This window comes from Meriones unguiculatus, chromosome 3 (genome assembly GCF_030254825.1).
Source record: "Meriones unguiculatus strain TT.TT164.6M chromosome 3, Bangor_MerUng_6.1, whole genome shotgun sequence".
Lineage (NCBI taxonomy): Eukaryota > Metazoa > Chordata > Mammalia > Rodentia > Muridae > Meriones > Meriones unguiculatus.
The window spans coordinates 149,678,120-149,695,552 of NC_083351.1; the positions used below are offsets into that span (position 1 = coordinate 149,678,120).

Consider the following 17,433-nt stretch of genomic DNA (forward strand, 5'->3'; position numbering starts at 1 on the left):
TAGCCAGACCATGAAGCATTCCTGCAGCCCGTGTATCTGCTCCCTGCATCCAGCATCGGCCACTTGTCCGAGCGAGCTCGGGGGTTCACTGGGAGGCCACGGCACTGCGAGTCTCAGTCCATGTGTTAACAATCTCATCAGTGCCTGGGATGTGACAAGGACGCATTTCTGTATGAATTATGATTGTAATGAAGACAAGGCGGGAAGAGGACACAAAAGAGTTGAGATAATACGATACCACGATACCTCTTTACTCAGAATACATTTATTGGTTTATAAAGCATATAAACATTTGATGAAAATATTCTTTATAAGAATAGAGAATGAGGAAAAGTAGAATGCACTCACATTATATCTGACTCCTCCTCCTCCGTTTGAGATGAGAGAAATGATAGCTGCACATCCCCGTGAGAGGATTCCTTCGAGTGTTTCAAATGTTTTTAATAAAATGGCATCCACTGGTGAAAACATTATAATCTTTGTCATGCTACATAACACTGATACAAAATGCGAATAGTACAAAGTTCATTATATATAATATAAAGTTTTAATATATTACATTTGTTCTACATAACAGACTATAAATATATGTGCCATAGCATGTTTTACAGTCATTGTTCCCAGCTTTTCACACTATGGTACCAAATGAAAAGTACAGTTTCTTTCTTTTTTGAAAAAACGTAAGCCCAAGGGGGGGAAAATCCAGTAGACATAGCTTAATATGTTAACTTTCTATACGATACAGTAGATGTTGTTAGAACCTTGCTCTAAGGTAATTTTGAAATCTGGCTAGTGCTGATTTATCGGGAGAGTGAACAAACCAATTAAGGTTTTTCTGCCATCGAGAGGCCACAAAGCTAAAATACTGAGAATTCGGGGGTGAGTGCGGAGTGGGGTTAGAGGAGGAACAAATGGATACATCCTGTCTGAGCCTTTTGCAATACAAGCTGACACAGAACCCGCCGCAGTTGGCCTCAGACGCTGCCACCGGGGCAGACATGGGGGTGTCCACCCAGCAGAGACCCTGAGTTGCACTGTGCACTAACAGCTAAGCCCTTTCACAGGACGGGGAGCCTCTGCGAGTGTCCTCTCTTTTGGTGTTCTGAATTAAGGCGCAGCCTGGGAGATGAGAAGCAAGCTGCATCATTTCCTTCCTGGGGCCAGGCCAGGAGACACGTAAGAGTCCGGAAGGAACTCTCATTAGGAGTAGGAAACAGCACAAGGAACTCGCCTGTAGCCCGACTGTGAAGAGCACGCAACCTTCTAAAACCAGGAGCCTCGGCCGCCTTTGCGTTTCCTGACAGGCCACATGCCCACCTCCGCCAGAGCCAACACAATGTGTGTGCAAGGCTCCAGCCGCTCTCCAGGCAAGCTTGTGCCTTCCTTCCTACCTGTCCACATCCCGCACTTTACACTTGGCTGGTAGCCCACATCCTCAACAAAGCCTTTTAGGTAGACTCAGCTCTTAGGCATTTCACCCATCTTCAACACACAAAGCACTGACATTGCACCCAGTTCCACAGAGGTGTCCATTGCCCCAGTACGGCTACTTCTTGGAGGACAAAGCCACTGTTTGAATGTCTTTTGTTTTAAGGGGTACACTATATACGATTTTTAAATGAATGGAGAAGAGAGTACAGTCAACACATTCTTGGGTCACAGGCATCTTCTCTGGAAATGCCCTGAGGACAAGCTCTTTGCAGCCTGAGGTCCTTCTTCTGAGATGAAAATCAAATGTGCTACTTCCGGGTGGTGGAAAGAACAACACTTGAAAATCTGAGCAGCACCTCTCACATGATTTCCAGGAGATGGGGGTGGGGGTCGGGGTGGGGACACTTCCTTTTTAAACAGGAGGTGAGCGCAAAGTGGTCCCAGAGTCGGCATGCACCAGCTTTAAAAGTCCTGCCTCGTCACTGGAGTAGACAGCGGTGTCTGTGTCATCTGAGTGATACCCAGACTGGTAGCCACTGGTCTGGTTGGAGCCTTCTGAGACCACAGACTCCCTGCTTTTACTGGGCATCATTCCCCTGTGGAAGAAATGGCAACCAAATGAGTTGAAGAGGAAGGGACGGGGCCTCGGCTTTTCACACTCACCCAGTCTTCAGCTCCAAGGAGGTGGAAACTCCTCCTCCAGGGACACCAGCCCCTATCTCTCATCCCCTAATCAGCCTGTCGGGTTTACTCAGACAAGGTCTACTTTCAGGTACTAGCTTGCGGTAGTAGCTGCAGATAAGTCCTCTTATTCAGGTCCAAGTCTTTCAAGCCTGACATGAGATAAAAGGCAGGTCTGCCAAGGTATGCAGCGTTCCCAACCAACGGAACAGTTTTACAGCCTTGATGATTGACAAGTTTGTATACAGCGACAGGAGCCAAGGGGTCTCTTTCACGATATTAAATGAAATCGGGATGGTAAAAAAAAAAATTCATTTGTGTCTTTCCCGTTTGGTCATTTGGAGGACGGCGTGGCTCATAGAAGATGTTAATGAATTTGTAAAGGGGGAAAGATAAAGTAACCTGGGAGAGCGTGTGCAGTCAAGCCGGGCATGTCAAAAACGTTTTTTACTCATCAAAACCACATTCTTTGGACAAATTGGGGATTCAGTCACTCAGCAGCAACTGGAGAATGTTTTCAGAGACATAGTAATCATGTAAAAACTAAGAAAAATGTGTGGACTAAAAAGCTCGGGGTTTGCCCTTCAAGGAGCCTTACCCTTGTTATTCATAATAAAAACCACACACACAAAAAGAGTCTATTTACTCTGTGTTCGGGTATGGTTTAAAGTAGTTTCAAAGAACTAGAAATACATTTCCCCCCCTTTCTATCCAACTCCTCACTCCACAGACCAAAACCAGTATGAGTCTCAAACAATGGCATGATGTTGGCCACCTAGTGGGTCTGAGTAAGTGTGGTTTGAGTCAGTGAAGACACATATTATTGGTGCTCCTGATTTCTCCTGGGGCCTTAAAGGAAACAGCAGAGTTTCCTGTTACAGTTGTTAGAGTATATGCATCACTCAAAAACCCACAGGGATTCAGTTCTGTTCTATGTAGATCAAATCTTTTGTGTTCTTACCTAGAATGAACCTGCTGTCAGGTAAATAACTACTATTATCCCATTATTCTTATGACTATAAATTTTCATACATTTTTTTCATGTTTAAATCAGGTACACTAATTCAAAGCAACAGCACATTCCTGTTGAGCTTCGAGGGAGGAATATGCTTGAGATCAAATTTAATACTTTTCCCACAAACAAAGAGGCAATGATTCAAACAATCACATCTAAATATATTAAATAAGTGGTATTTTTTAAATAAAGGTAGCTATTTTCGCATCCTCATTCTAAATCATGGATAAAGTCATTTAAGCTTTGATAACACTTGTTTGATAACAGGTTTGATAACACTCCAGAGTCTGCAAAATCTGATCTCTTCACAAGCACGGTATTTGCGTCTTTGCTGTCTGGCCAGCACCATAGAAACCACTGATCACAGTCGATATGGTGACTCATGTCACTGTACTTGGAAGTCCCATAGCCTTCACAAATTTGCCTACTAGAAAGTGACCAAATACTCTAACTCACCTCAGGTGTTTTTTTCAGACTTATCGATTTCATTCCTTGGTTTATTTCAGTTCTTAATTAAATTGCTAGTTAAGGATATTAATGTCATCAACCTTCACAGGCACCAAAATGGGGAAACTGCATTTACACTGAATATCTTTATTAGGTCCTTTAAACAATTCCTGCCCAGCACTTTGGGAGGCAGAGGCAGGCAGATCTCTGTGAGTTCGAGGCCAGCCTGGTCTATAGAGCAAGTCCAGAACAGCCAAGGCTACACAAAGAAAACCTGTCTCAAAACAAAACAAAAACACAATCCTATTGAAATAGTCTTTTTTTATTTGGCCAAGTCTTACCCAAAAGATGGGGATAATTTGTTCCTGTCTTCCAGAGTTTTCAGCTCCTCTGATGCGAGGACCATCCCGCTGTCTGTCTGGCTGTCCTTTTTAAAAGACAATGAGATGACACAGTGAATGTACACAGGCCTCACTGCTCAGTCTGTCTAGCAGACAATAGGATTCAGTGTCCCACCAAGGAGGGAGAGAGCATGGCATCCGGAGACTGCACAGGCCACAAAGGAAGCAAAGGCTCCCAGGAAGCAGACTTAGGTTTCCAGGAAGCAGACCAGGTTAGGGAGAGAGGAAAAGCCTACAGCAGCCGAGCATGCTGGGGTCCCTTTCTCTCTGTGCGTGGACACCATTTGCACTTGAGCGAAGTTAGGCATACGGTTAGACTATCTTGAACCTTGGTCCAGGTGCCTTTCTTATGGCAAAACCCATGATTCATCTCCATAATGACCTCATGGCACATGCCCTCAAGGACAGCTTTAATGAGGGAGGTTCCAAGACTCAAATGCTTAGGCTAATATTTATCTAGCCAGTATTCCACCCAGAGTATTATTTCTACGAGTATTTATAAAAGATGTACTTACATCTGGGATTACTTTTACTTCTGGCTCCTCCAATGGGATATCTTCAAATGTTTTTACACTCACTGGCCGGCTCTTTCTCTTACTGTTCTGCAGATAATGACTGTAAGAGAACAAATATTTATTTGTATTTGAGTGGCGGTATATTTGGCTGTGAATGCCTCAAGTGATACCTAAGTTCATTATCTTTCAACCACAAGTTTAATAGCAACCTTCAAAACATCCTTTGGTAAAAGAAAAACAAATTAAAAAAAAAAAAGTTCTTTGCTAGCACACATGGAAAACTTAATTTCCTGTGAAAGTCCATTTAAAAGTATAATATAACTGAGAGGGGTAAAGGAGACCTTGTGCCTTTGAATCATACTTCTGAGGCCCAGTGCTGAGCTACGGACAATGGCTGCTGACTCCACAGCAGCTGTCTTCTGCAGGGCCCTGACTGGACGGGATTCCTCCAGCGAGCTCTGGGGGTACTGTTGCCATGTTTCCCGTTTTTCTAGCCATCTCCAAAAGAAAAAGAAAAAAAGAAAAAAAAAAGACTCCTACACCATGTTCACAGGGTAGATTCAGAAGAGAAAGCACCTTTGGCCTCCCTAAGGGATAATGTGTCCAGTGCAGTGTTCTCGAGTCAGCTCTTCCTTCTACATGATATACAGATCTAGGGCACGGAGGGAGATGGGCTGAGTCTTACCCAGCCATGCTTTTATCCCACATGGTTGCCTATTTCAGAAAAGAATAGTGGCTTCAGAGTGTCAAGACCCTCTGCATAGCTTCGAGTCTAACCCTGACCATACAAAGGAGCCATGGCTCTGTTGCGCCGTCTTAAATGCATTTAGGCAGTAGCTATTCTGTAGCATACAGGGACGCAGGGAAGGTGAACAGCTCAGGAAAGGTCAGGTTCGGTGTTCTTAGCAAGCACAAAACTCTATCAGCCAGCATTTGTTTCCCCCTTTTGAATTCCAGAAGACCTTCAAAGAAGGTCAGACAACACATCACCTCTCCCTGAGGGCTTCTCTTCCCTGCCACTTGACAGGAGTTCAGAGAGCCTACCAAAACCTCTTGGCAGCCCAATGGGGAGGTAAGAGAAGTCCTTTTAACAGGAAGTGTCAATGCATAAACATATTCTTCACCCCTGTCCCATGACAAGCAAGCCTGCTGGCCCAGTGCATAGATGCTGGGTCAGAGTTGAAGAATAGAACCTGAGCATCTCTACTCTTCCCCAAGAGGTTGTTTCCTCCCAACACAGAGGAGAGGATGAGGTTCCCAGTGACACCCTCACTCAGGAGACTCCACAGGAAAGAGAACATGTGATACTGGGAGCAAGCAAAGCCCATTTCCTGCTAACTCCAGTCCTTTAAAGCAGTGACGGTCAAAGATGGCTTGTATCATGATTATTCACTCGTTCAGACCTTTGGGAATCTACCACAGGTCAGGGGTAGAGCTGAATGCTCCTCAGACATCTCCTCATGGCATCCTGTCACAGTACTCTCTCCAAAATCACACAGTGAGAATCTTAGGCTATCCCCGTGAGGGCCACCGAAAAGTTTCAAGCATGGGATTGGCATGATTGGATATGCTTCCTAGAAAAAGCTGTCTGTGAATGAGAAGGATAAGAACAGAGGCAGTGAAGCCCATTAGGAGACTTCACACTTATCTAGCGGAAAGCAACAGATCTGATTAAAGAAAGGGAATGCATATAAAGTTTGGAGCAGTGCCTGGATTCCATTGCTATCTGAGGCGGGAAACCAAGCAGAGTTAGGAGCCATGGGTAGTACGTAGCTACCTCAGTGGACTCGGAGCCTTGAATACTGAGCCCAGTGATTTAAAACAAAACAAAACAAAACAAAAAAGAACAGTATGGTCCCTCACAAATGACAAAGTATTTTCCAATATCTCTCATCTCCTCCCACGATCTCCCAAACAGAACTCTCATTACTTCCCACTGGGAGATGAAAAAACAAAACAAAACAAAACAAAACAAAACAAACCCAAAACTCAATGAGAAAGTGGCAGATGAAGTAGGACCCACACTTTAAGTTTGCAGGCTCTAAAACCCACATGGGGTTGTTTTTCCTCACCCCCATGCGACACTGACTTCCTGGAGTATCAGGATAGAAAATCAAGAAGAAAGTTGAAGACATGCCACTCAAGTCTTTAGTAAGCACTCACTACACTCATAGCATTGTTCTGGTTCCCACATGTACGCTGGGGTGAGTGGGTGAGTGGAGTCGGTACAGCGTGTGGAGCACATGAAAGGTGAAGAAAGAATAGCACCATTTCAAGTAATCTAACATAATGGCCAAATCAAGGAAGAGCCAAACAGCCAGCAGGCTTTCCCAGGCATCACTCCACCATGAGTATTTAATTACCACTAGTAATTAATCAAAAAGAGGAAAATAGAATGTACCAAAGCCTTGCTCTGGGAGAGAACTGCAAAGAAATCTCTGATAAAGTGCTTGGAATGGGAGGTGAAACTCCCAGAGGAAATGACAGAGCAACCACAGATGGTCCACACACTGCCCTCCAAGAGAAATGAGCCTCTGAATACGAGTTTTCTTGAGGGAAGCATGCACACTTGGGGCCAGGGATGATCCAAGGGGGAAATTGGAGACAAAGCTAAGTCTAGACATAAGTGGCCCTCCCCGCCCCCACTTCCCAGCCTCTTCTCTACATAACTGTTGAACAAATATTTTAAAAATAGTTTAAAGGGGCAACAAATCAAGAGGCTGTCTCCCACGGTGATGTCCTTGCCCAACTCTATTTATAATGCAGTAGAGATGAAAAGTATAAGGGGGAAGCAAAGCGAGAAAGACTCAGCTTTTCTACTTGGCTGGAAGCGTGAAAATAGATAGAGCATGCCCTGAGCCATGAACTAGCCTCAGTGAATTTTCCCTAGAGAAGCTTAACCACACGAGAGCCCCACACCACCGGCTACGGCGTGCCCACACCTCTGTTTTGCACCACCTTTAACTCAGACCACAGTAAGGCAACAGAGGCCTTTGTTCCTATAAAAAAGAAAAACAGGGGAGGTGAGAGGCGATGCAGACAAAAAGCTTCCAATTTCTGGTTTATTTTTTAGTTTATGGATAGCTAAAATAGAAGCTAGCCCGGGAAGGCTCCTTCAAAGCTCACAGGCAGAAAAACCTGAGCCAGGCTTGGCTGGGCTAAAAGCAGTGTCACATTTGTCCACACTTCGGGGGATAAGTGCTAGCAGTCCCTTTTTAGACCCAGCTTCACATTGGCACATTCACATCACCCAAACACTCATGACTCCATCTCCTGCTTAGCACCAGATCTAAAGAAACCAGCAAGCCAAGTGCTCCAGCTCTGAACTCTTCCCTGCTTGATCACAGGGCACTGAAGGGGACAGTATGACATCAAATGGCTCTCTCATTAAGGAGAAGGCAATGAAGCATGGCAGGAGCAATGCTCATGCCAGGAGCCAGAACTTGAACTTGAACTAGAAATTTGCACACATGGGACTTTCGCTTCCAAACTTCAGATTCAAACCTCTCCTTGGAAGGAGGGTAAGTGGAGCTAAGTCGGGAATCAGAGGAGGTGGATTCAGCTCAGGGGCAGGACAGGAAGCGACTCTCTTCACAGCTGTCCCTTATGAAGTGCCTTCAAGTGCCAGGCACTTAGAAATTCATTATGGTATGTAATCCTCCAAGCAGCTCCTCACAAACACAGTGGTGTTGCCTTGCTTGACAAAGATATGTGTATGTGTGTGTGTGTGTCTGTGTGTGTGTGTGTGTGTGTGTGTCTGTGTGTGTGTGTGTGTGTCTGTGTGTGTGTGTGTGTCTGTGTGTGTGTGTGTGTGTGTGTGTGTGTGTGTGTGTGTGTGTGTCTGTGTGTTGAGGGGGGAGTGGTGGTAAACAAGTTGGGACTTTGTTACCTACCTGCTAAAAGGCAGGCCAGGCTTCATACCTGGTGATACCAAGCTCTCACGTCTATATCTTTAATCACAATAGTTTGCACTGCCCAGGTGCTTAAGCTGACACCTATGTTCTGCATCCAATCTAGATGAGAGTTTCCGTCTTTCCCAAGTTCTCATCTAGACAAGAATCTGATAATATGCACAAAAAAATTCTTCAGAAAGCATTGACTGCTCTTGTTATAAAGGAATGGTAGCTTGCTGGTTGACATCTAAGTCTCTCAGTCTCTCCCTCTACTCTCCGTTCTCTTTTCCTCCTCCTCTCTCTCCTGCACTCTCTTTCTGTAGTTCAGGATTCCTGCTATTCAGGAACCCTCAGGGTAAAACATCTCTAGGCCTTGCAGCATAGCAACGGGGCCAACGCCCCCCTACACACACACACACACACACACACACACACACACACACACACTTTCTTCCTGCAGCTTGGGCACACTCAGAAAGACAGGCTGCACCCATGCTACCAGTGCATCTGGCTGCAGGACAATACCCAAAGCAAAACAGCGTTGTCGTGTGCTTAGGAAAGGCAAACACGATCCCAACCATGTGCACATGTGCAGGTATTAAACTGAGAACATAGAAAGCTGCCTGCAGAGCCCACCGCAGACCAGGACTGGACTGCATGGCATTTGTTCTAAATAAACTCAAGCATCCCATTAGGTAAGTGCCATGCTGACACTCAGACTGGGGAGAAATGTCTGAGATGCAGTGTGCGACTCCATTCGGGACGCAGCTTGTGGCATCCTGTGCCCACACCAGGCAGCCCTCGGTATGTTTCCTATTCCCACACAGCTCCTCCTTCCTGAGTCTTTCCTGAGCCATTTAATTCGTCTTAATAAAAGTGTACACGGGGACCATTTTAATACAGATTTCTCGGTAACATGGCCCTTTCTCTCTCTTTTCATTTTTCCTGGAGATTAATGGACTGTGGCATGTTAGTTATTTGCTCCCACAGGCTTAGAATTCTTAAAGGCAGGACTGTGCCAGCAGCATGGGCCACAGACGCGAGGTGGCTCAGCTCTCCAGACCTTTTGGGGAGCACTGCCTTTGTGAATGTCGGTTAGCTAGAGTAGTATGTGACAGCCTAACAAAGCCTCTTCCTCCCCACCCCCACCTCTGCCATGGCCTTGAAGCCCCACTAAGGGGGATGCTGGCCACATCCAGTACCTGATTCCTGCTGTGTTGTCATAATGGAATTTGGGGTCGCACGCTTCCTCTTCCTCCATACAGGAAACAGGTGAGGTAGGCAGGGAGAGTCCAGAATCCTCTTCCATGCTCAGTGTCTCTGACATTGGAAGAACAATGTAGTCTTTGCCATCCTGAAACAATAAACACAGCATGCTATTGTTATGGCTGCTGTCCTTCAAGGGCTTTTTCATGAAAAACAAAGGGCAGGGGGGTCATCTTGGTGTGAGCGTGCTACTTTCGTGTCTGAACACAAGACTTCAGGACTGTCTTGGAAAAGGGTGGGTAGAAACAAAAGGGCCCTTGAAAGGGATGTGTGGAAGAAGGTTAATAAAGGGACCAAGTGAAAACAGGACTAGTAAAGGGACAAGAGGCCGTGGTTGCCATGAAGACAAAGCAGGCAATGGCTGTGGCAATCTAAGGAAGCAGATTGTCACAATTTCTGCAAGCACCAATGTGATATGTGAGAACACAAAGCCCAGAAATCATTTCTCCATAAAGACCTCCACGGGAGCCAGGCCTTCAAAGCATCCTTCCTCCACCAGCGCCTCTGCATTCCGAGGCAATGGAAAAGCAGAAGGCGGCAAAGAGAAAAGCAGTAAACAGCAGGATTATAAGAATTCTGGGAAAGGGTGATGCAGTGTGATGTTATTTCTCAAGAGGAAAAAAAAAGAAAAACGAAAAACATGATGATCTGATACACTTAAATGTTTGGAAGGCTTGTTGATGAAAATGGTTTTGACCCTCAAGTGTTCAGAAGGAAAAAGAAAGCAACTGGTTCCCACTACAGTAAGGGACACGAAGCAGGGATGAAGTCTTTAGCAAAAAGAGGGCAGAGCTCTGTTGTGGAGCTGTCCTTGGATTGAGACATTTCACCAAGAGGGGCCAAAGTCATGGTTTTGCATAATTTGCATATTTGGTTTGTTTTGGCTTCGCCTGTAAAATCTACTAAAAATTACTTGAAATTCTTTCCATTTCTGATCATCTGTAAATCAACCAGATTTGGTTTTTTGTTTTGTTTTGCTTGTTGGTTTGTTTTTTGGGGTGTTCTCTCTGTGTTGCCCAAGCTGCCCTCAAGCTCATGATTCTCTTGTCTCAGCCTTAAGAATGCTGGGATTACAGACATGCACCATCACCGTCAACAGATATTTTTTTAACTTCAGAAGAACATTTGAAGACACAACACAGAAATAAGTAGGTGGGGACCAGCGAGATGACTCAGTGGGTAAAGGCATCTTTAACCAAGCCTGATGACTTGGATCTCCTGGCCCCACATGGCAGAAGGAGAGATCAGGCTCCTGCAATTTATGAATGGATTAGAGTCTTCTATTCTCAAGGCATGAATTAGGATCTCATCAGTCTTAAGAACAATTGCAGCTTTTAGGAAGCATTATCGCTCAGAACCAGAGGACAGAGGCTCCTTTTTCAGTGGCCAAGCGTATGACGTGGTACTCTGTCAGTGTTAAGGCAGCGGAGTGTTAGAACCCAGACCCTCAACCTGAGGGTTCTTTGTAGAAGCTTCTCACATGGATGGTTACAAACCTGCTGAGCATTTGCTTGCAGGAGATTTCCCAAATGTTCCACCAACTCTGAGAACGAGGGTCTCTGATTGGGGTCCTCATGCCAACAGTCCAGCATGGTCTGGTACCTAGACAAGCAAGACACTGGCTTCATTAACTATGCCATTCTTCCAAGAGATAAGGGCCACAAATAAGCTCTCGAGCGAGAAGCAATGAGCCTGCCAAGAGCTGAGATGCTAAGGAGAGATGTAAAACTATAGGCGATACAGACACACTCAGAACTGCGACCATCTGTCAAAAGATCTTCTTTATCACACCTTCTTTATCAACCTTTAATAAAACTCTCTGGTGTAAGTAACACGTAATTCGATGACAGCGCTTTGAGCCTCAAAGAAAGAGCTGGACACAAAGTAGGCCATGACGTAGATGCACACAATGGAGGGCCTCGTTGCCTTCTTTGTGGGAAGAATCTGTGAGAAAAGGAAGAAGGAGGCTTCCCAGGGTCTTACATTTCTGGGGTGGTGTAGTCAGGAGCCCTCATTCTAGTTCCTTCTTTCAACCTCCTACAAAATTCTTCGTCAATCTTGACCCCGGGATATGGGGAAGCACCTAAAATAAGACAGGGAAGGAGCACTGTGTGATTTGACTTTCTCACAAAAAGCCCTTAAACCTGATTCTTATGCATCCTTATCACCTACGTAGCTTTTGTTCCCCTCGTCCTTTCAATTTTACCATCTAAACCTTCCAAGAAATTCTAACCTGGCAGGAGGTAAAGTATAGAGAGGAAAGGATATACGAGGCTCATCAGTTATTATTAACTTATTTGCCCCAACCCCTTCCCCGCAGGAGAGGATCAAAGCAAATGACTTACCCAAGGAAAATATTTCCCAGAGCAAAACACCGAAAGACCACACATCGCTCTGAATTGTGTAAACTCGGTCAAAAATTGTTTCCGGGGCCATCCATTTCAAAGGCAGTCGGGCCTGAGAGGGGGACAGCCACATATCAGAACCCAAATTGGCAGATTTCTAAAGAAAACACTCTGCTCACTTCTAAACACAAATCCCCGAAGTTTGAATCCTGCACCTGAGGAGACCCCAAAGTTGATCTTTAGATACTTACATCTCCTTTTCTGACATAATCTGGGTCTTTATAAATATCCCGGGCCAAGCCGAAGTCACAGATCTTAACCACGTTCTTCTCTGACAGGAGAATGTTTCGTGCAGCCAGGTCCCTGTGGATACACTGTGAAGAGAACAGTATGTGTGAGAAGTCTCCGCACAGCTAATCTCTTTTACATCTGTTTGTGACTTCATCCTTTTGAAAAAAGTCCTTCTTCAGAGAACCAGCTGATTAGCACGGACTCGGGTGGTATTTTGTGTCAGGAAGAGAGCCTGTGTGTCCCACTGAGACGTCCAGCTGCTGAGTCCATAAACAGTCCTGGCCTTTGGAGTTACGTGACTAAGATAGAGTCTGATCATGGACACAATCTGATGTGTCCCTCATCACATCCACACATCCTTTTGCTTGTGCCCTGGGTGGCTAAAACTGGGTTGTAGACTAAGGAGATCCCAGAATAGACTGATTTTGGAGGAATGCGTAGAAATCAGAAGCAAGGGTTCTCATTGGCTTGTTGGCTATCTTTTCTGTTTGGTACGAAAGCTGGACTGGATCTGGAGGTAGCACCCAGGACTCATCCTGCTTCCACAGTGTTTGAAATGACAGTGAAGATGAACCCAGGCAAGGCTGGCCGATGTGAGTGGAATAGACCCTGTGGTGAACTGGCAAGTGCTCCAGAGCTTGGCTTTAAGCCTCCGGATTTTCGGTTCCTCCAGTAGTCTCTCCTTTTTGTCCTCTCTCTTGACCTGGCTTTCAACTCCTAAAGCATCTGTGTCACTGTGGTCATAGCTTTCAGCCAAGCGCCTAAGTGCTGTCTGTGAGAGCATATAAACCTCAAAGAACCTTGGACACGAGGGAAAGGCTTACATGAGAGTCTCAGGTCAGCACAGGGGTGATAATCACTGCCTCTACCTTACCTAGCACCCCAAGTCTGTATAGTATTCTCCCTTGCACCAGAATATTTAGGATAGCATTGTCTAGAGTGAGTCAGTAAAACAGGAAAGGCCACAAAGCAGATAGTACTCAACCAAAGAGCTTCCCTTTTCAGCTGAAAACCAGGTGGTATTCAAGATCACCTGGTGGTTACCAGGGAAAAGAAGGACTCTGGCTCCCCAGTCTCCAGTCCCTAACTATCAATCCCCCCTTCTCGTTGCCAAGAGGAACTGCTTGGCTCAAGATTGAGCTCTAGTATTTAAAAAATAACAATCTTTGAAAAGGGACTCAAGGCCCTTCTCTTTGGGAAGATCCTGGAGAACCCTGGTTCTCTCCCTTCTCCTTGGGAAATGGAGTTTAAGAAATATTTGGCAGAACTGTCTAAGATTCAGAGGTTCTGGAAGCCGTGAGAAACTCTAAACTTCAGTGTGTGTGCGCACATGGGGAGGAGGAGTAAGGGACTTTACAATGATAAAGAAAACAAAAAAAAATGTTGAAGCAGATTTCCCTCAGGAACCTGCCGCAAACACACGTTATTGACAGAGACCTTTTCCTAAATATAACGTGAACCTTTCCTACTGAGCATCTTCCCCTCCCCAAGGTCACCAGTGACTTCCACCGACCGACCTCCCACCTCAGCGGGGTGTACAACCTTTGGGATATTTGTCACTTGTCACGTCCCACCTCAGCCTTTGTTTGGCCTAGTTTCTAATTTTAGCTGTTTTAATCGCCCTCATCTGAAGCCGGGCCTTCCTGCCTTCTAATTACACAAATAACAAACAACTTTCTGATGGATGGCGAGGAATGTGAAATGAATTAAAAATAGACTCCACTACACCGAGACATCTATAAGGCTCCATGCCTTGCCTCCCCTAGGTGATCACTCAGGTGGCACGTCCTTAGCAAAGACTTCCTCGTCTACCTTGTTAGCACTGAATGCACACATGTGGCAGGCATAGGCGCACACACACACACATGATTTCTGTGTATTCTGCAAGCCCTTCCTGCTGTACTTTATCCCACAACATCCATTCCCATTTAGCTTTCCAGATAGGTTACACCAGGAAGCTGCAGAGCTGTCTTGGTTGGCTCCCCATGGTCGTTACTTAGAACTCTACCCAGCACTTAGTCAATGAGTATTATTAGTTCGATGAATTAATTTCGTGACATCTCTAGCCACCTTCTATCAGCAGAAATAGAGCCTCTCCCCGCCCCTGGGGGAAACACTTTTAAGAATCATAAAAGTGGTGTGTGACTTTCCAAACCAAACAAGCGGCTATCTCATTTCTAAGCCTGTGATGTGAAGTGAAGGCTTCCTTCCCCCTGACCTGTCATACCTTCCGGGATGCCAAGAACTCCATGCCCTTAGCCACTTGGAAACTGTAACAGATGAGATGCTCCAAGGTCAGAAAGTCCTTGTACAAGTCTTCAGAAGCTGTAAGATGAGGCAGGAGGATGCGGATGAGTATTCCCACCAGTCAGGAGCAGCTCTCTTCTAAGTCAACTAAACTGATCTATTTAAGAACTGAGGGTCAATTTCAGGAGACAGAAGCAGAGTACCTGCCCATTTGCCAAACCCCAAATTATTAACCTTCACTGTACTCCTTAGGGAAAGTAACGTTTTCTCCATTTTAGTCAAATGGTGACCCGAAACCCAGAAGGGAGAGTAGAGGTGAAATCAATGCAGACAGCAGGGAGAGAAGAAAGATTTTTTTAAAGTCTGCTCTCTCAAGCTGTTGTTTCCCATGAACCCAGAGGAAAAAACAATAGCTCATATTAAGAATTCTAAAAATAACAACAATATTCAGGGTCATCAAATCTTTTCTCTCCGGGCTTTGTCCTGGGACAAAGACCAAAGTTCAAACTACAGTGTACAACAGAAAACTAAAAATACCAGGAAGAGATTTATTTCTCTCACTTTCAAACTTAAAACGGGAGGCAAACACATTATAGCTATCCTGTTAAGAAGGCTTTCCTCCAAGAACAGGAGTGAGTGACAACAGACATGAAAGATGAATTTACATAAGTTGGTAGTATTTATTACAGTGCAAATAATACAAATAAACACCGAGGTACTGCTTTGCTTACTGTCTCCTTCCTGGACACAAGACCAGAGGAAACACACACTCAATTGTCACAATAGCCTTCCTAGTATTTTTAAAAGGCTAAGACTTCTTCCTTAATAAATTCTTGTGCGAGGGCTAGAGGGTTCTCAGGGAACAGTGAAGCCCTCATTTCCCAGATAAAGAAATGGAGGCAAAGTCCAGGCCTGCAATCCCAAGACATTTATATCTCATCGCCCCCTCCACAATTCCTTGGGTTCCCAGCTCACTGGCTACCCTTTGTGAGCAAGAGGGTACATGACGCCTTTGATTGTAGACCTCAGAACATAAGGCCTGGACAACTTTCCCATGTCCCTCTAGCCTAAGCCCTAGCCACCAGCTGCCTACAAAGCTTTTAAAAGAAGGAAGTGAGATGAAGTTCTATCGGGAGGCTTAGGCGGGGAAACAAAAGTGGGGGTGGGTTTGTCTAAACTCACACTCCCAAGAGCATCGGGCACAAGGCAGTCCCATCTCTTTGCCTACACAGATGTGCCTGCTCCTTCTGAGTAAAGGAGATACAGAGTGAGTGTGTCCTGGACCTGACTGAGGTATTGGAGGTGAGGCTGCAGTCTAGCTCCATCAATAACACTAAAATATCATAGATAACAGATGTGTCCTAATCCATCCTGGAGAAGAAGGTTAGGTAGAGAGAACTGAAGGCGTCTCTGTGTGCTGCCGAGGCACACACCTACTAAGTCTGAACCACTTATGGCAAAGAAGGCTGGCTAAGCACCAGAAAGCTCCCTTTCCCTTCCAGAACATAACACTCCACACTGTGAGCCAGTATTAAAGCAGAGTATTGAATTGATTGCTGACGACAGCTCAGCCCACCAAGTTACCCAGGCTTCTCCAGAGAAGCCTGCTTTGCCTCCCAGCAAAGAGTTTACTGTCTATTTAGGGATTTCATACTTTAGTTAAGCTCGCCTGGCACTACCTAGGAACTCAGATTTCTTTCAAACATGAAGTCTTCCCCCATGACTGACTATTTTATCATCATCTTCCTATAAGAGAGTGTGTCAGGCATGGACAGTGAAGAAGGTACCTTCTTCTTCCTCAACATCACTGAGGGACTTCTCCTCAACAAATCCCGAGCTGGCCGAGCTCTGGCTGCTGGTGATGCTATCTAGGCGGCGTTTCAGATCCACAGAGAGCTCACCAACATAGTCCTTCCCCTGGCGGAACCGTGCCCCTTTGCTCTGGAAAAGAAGAAGACGTGCAAATTCCTCGGACACAAAAGGGGGGTCGTCTGTAGGATTCTACCGTCTCTGAGTTGAAATGGGTGGAGGTAGGGGCAGCTTTTAGCAGAGTTCCTTCTACATTGACAAGCTATGTCTGCTTCCTTCAGCGTTAGGTGGTAAGCGCCAGGAGTACTCAGACACACTGCCATTAGCGTCCTCTTTACAGAGGGAAGTACCCTTCCACAGAGCCAAATACCCAAATATGGCTGAGGAGACACACTTATCCAGAGCTGGTGTACTCTCGGCCTTACCCTTTCCTTAATCAGATCTAGCTCCATCATAATGAGTCAAGAGACCGAAGTCATAAAAATAGCATATTAGAAGTCCTAATAAATAGAATACCATCATACAATCCCCAGAAGGTAAAAGAAGTAGTTAAAACAACCAAGGAAATATGCAAAGAATTTTTAACTAAAAGACGCATGCATACCGCTTTGGGTTTTTCTCTGCTTTACATTATGACCAGCGCTCAGATGGAAGACAGCATACCTTATAGGGAACAAATTCATTTCTCTTGCCCCGTAAGTAAGTTGACAGGTTTCCAAATTTGCAGAATTCTACAATCACCATGAGAGGCCCTGCAAATAACAAAGTGTGTTGAGCAGGGAAAATGTACTTCACGAACATTTCTCACTACGTGCTTAGCATACTCATAAGCCCAAAAACTGTGCTAGAAGGAGGCTTCATATAACCTTTCATTAGAACAGGGCTGTACAAATCATCTGACACCAACCTCCTCCTAGCGCAACCTTTTCTTAAAAAAAAAAAAAAAAGACAATTCTACAAGTATAATCAAAACATCAGCAATCAGCTGACCCTATGTTCTTTCCTTTCAAGGTTTGGGGGGATACTTATTTTTCCAATCTAACACTTACTATACAAGTAGCAAACCTCCGAGATGAGAGCATTCTTGAATTT

The 17,433-nt window shown here is 45.2% G+C and overlaps 1 protein-coding gene across 1 annotated transcript in view; it reads right to left on the reverse strand.

Moving 5' to 3' along the window:
• Window positions 1–249: 249 nt before the first annotated feature.
• Window positions 250–17,433, reverse strand: part of Kdr (kinase insert domain receptor) — a 43,527-nt gene continuing 26,343 nt past the window's right edge. Inside the window, exons 20-30 of the mRNA XM_021650985.2 lie at window positions 17,005–17,093; window positions 16,320–16,473; window positions 14,513–14,610; window positions 12,246–12,368; window positions 11,995–12,106; window positions 11,633–11,732; window positions 11,146–11,251; window positions 9,586–9,737; window positions 4,491–4,590; window positions 3,916–4,001; window positions 250–2,027 (exon numbers count right to left, since the gene is read on the reverse strand). Of these exons, the coding sequence (XP_021506660.2) occupies window positions 1,844–2,027; window positions 3,916–4,001; window positions 4,491–4,590; window positions 9,586–9,737; window positions 11,146–11,251; window positions 11,633–11,732; window positions 11,995–12,106; window positions 12,246–12,368; window positions 14,513–14,610; window positions 16,320–16,473; window positions 17,005–17,093 (1,304 nt within the window). The 3' untranslated portion in view covers window positions 250–1,843. The remainder of the gene's footprint in view (window positions 2,028–3,915; window positions 4,002–4,490; window positions 4,591–9,585; window positions 9,738–11,145; window positions 11,252–11,632; window positions 11,733–11,994; window positions 12,107–12,245; window positions 12,369–14,512; window positions 14,611–16,319; window positions 16,474–17,004; window positions 17,094–17,433) is intronic.